Source organism: Opisthorchis viverrini (assembly GCF_000715545.1).
Source record: "Opisthorchis viverrini unplaced genomic scaffold opera_v5_3740, whole genome shotgun sequence".
Classification (NCBI taxonomy): Eukaryota; Metazoa; Platyhelminthes; class Trematoda; order Opisthorchiida; family Opisthorchiidae; genus Opisthorchis; species Opisthorchis viverrini.
This window is the reverse complement of record NW_008756266.1, coordinates 1-782: the sequence shown is the minus strand read 5'-3', so window position 1 is coordinate 782 and position 782 is coordinate 1. Positions and strand designations below refer to the sequence as shown.

At 45.0% G+C, this 782-nt stretch overlaps 1 protein-coding gene across 1 annotated transcript in view; it reads right to left on the bottom strand.

Moving 5' to 3' along the window:
* Positions 1-728, bottom strand: part of T265_16052 (hypothetical protein) — a gene marked incomplete at both ends in the record, with an annotated part of 978 nt that extends 250 nt beyond the window's left edge. The window contains one exon of the mRNA XM_009179544.1: positions 21-728. Within this exon, the coding sequence (XP_009177808.1) occupies positions 21-668 (648 nt within the window). The remainder of the gene's footprint in view (positions 1-20) is intronic.
* Between the last annotated feature and the right edge of the window lie 54 nt (positions 729-782).

The following is a 782-nucleotide window of genomic DNA, read 5'->3' as shown; positions in this document are numbered from 1 at the left end:
CGTTGAACAGTACCATAGACATAATTCTCTGCTACCAGCTTGACAAACAAAGTCTTCCCCGTTGTGGTTGGTCCTTCAATGACAAAAGCGTTCTTGCGGGTGCACAGTTTGTTCATCACAGAGGTTAAACAGGCCAATAATTCCCGTTTATTGATATTGTTAACCCGTATGAGTTGGTCCAACCACTGTTCTCCCAGGGTAGTATCGGCAGGGTGCTGGCACGTTCGGCTATGATGGTTACTATTGAGGATTTGCTCGAACGTCATGGTCTCTTGTTCGAGAATAATTTCCTTGCAGTAGTTAGCGATACTGTGCTCAGCAGTTTCTTTCCATGTGGGGCCATATTCCGCGTATATGTCATCAGTATCCTGTACCGATAGTCTCTTGTACAATTCATTAAAACTTCGGGCGTCGTATGATCGTACCAGTTCCCTCATCAAATCCAGTCTTCTCTTCCTGGTGATATTGTTATGTTTCTGTCGACTACTCCGTTCGTCTCTGAGTAGTGTCGCACAATCCTTGCGTTCTCTTGGTATCATATACAAATCATCCCTCAAATGTTCCAGCTTCTTTCCGATACATGTGATTGGTGTCTGGGCGGCCCGTACCAAGTAGGCCGCAAAATGGTTCCAATTAATCACAGGTTGCACGGTCGCCATAATACTCATTGTTTGGGATCTGTCGAGATTTCCACTTTCGATCAATCGTTGGATGGTCCTCGTTTTGTTCTGAGGGCAACATTCAAAAACAAAATGGTAGTGGTCCCCATGGTCCACATACAA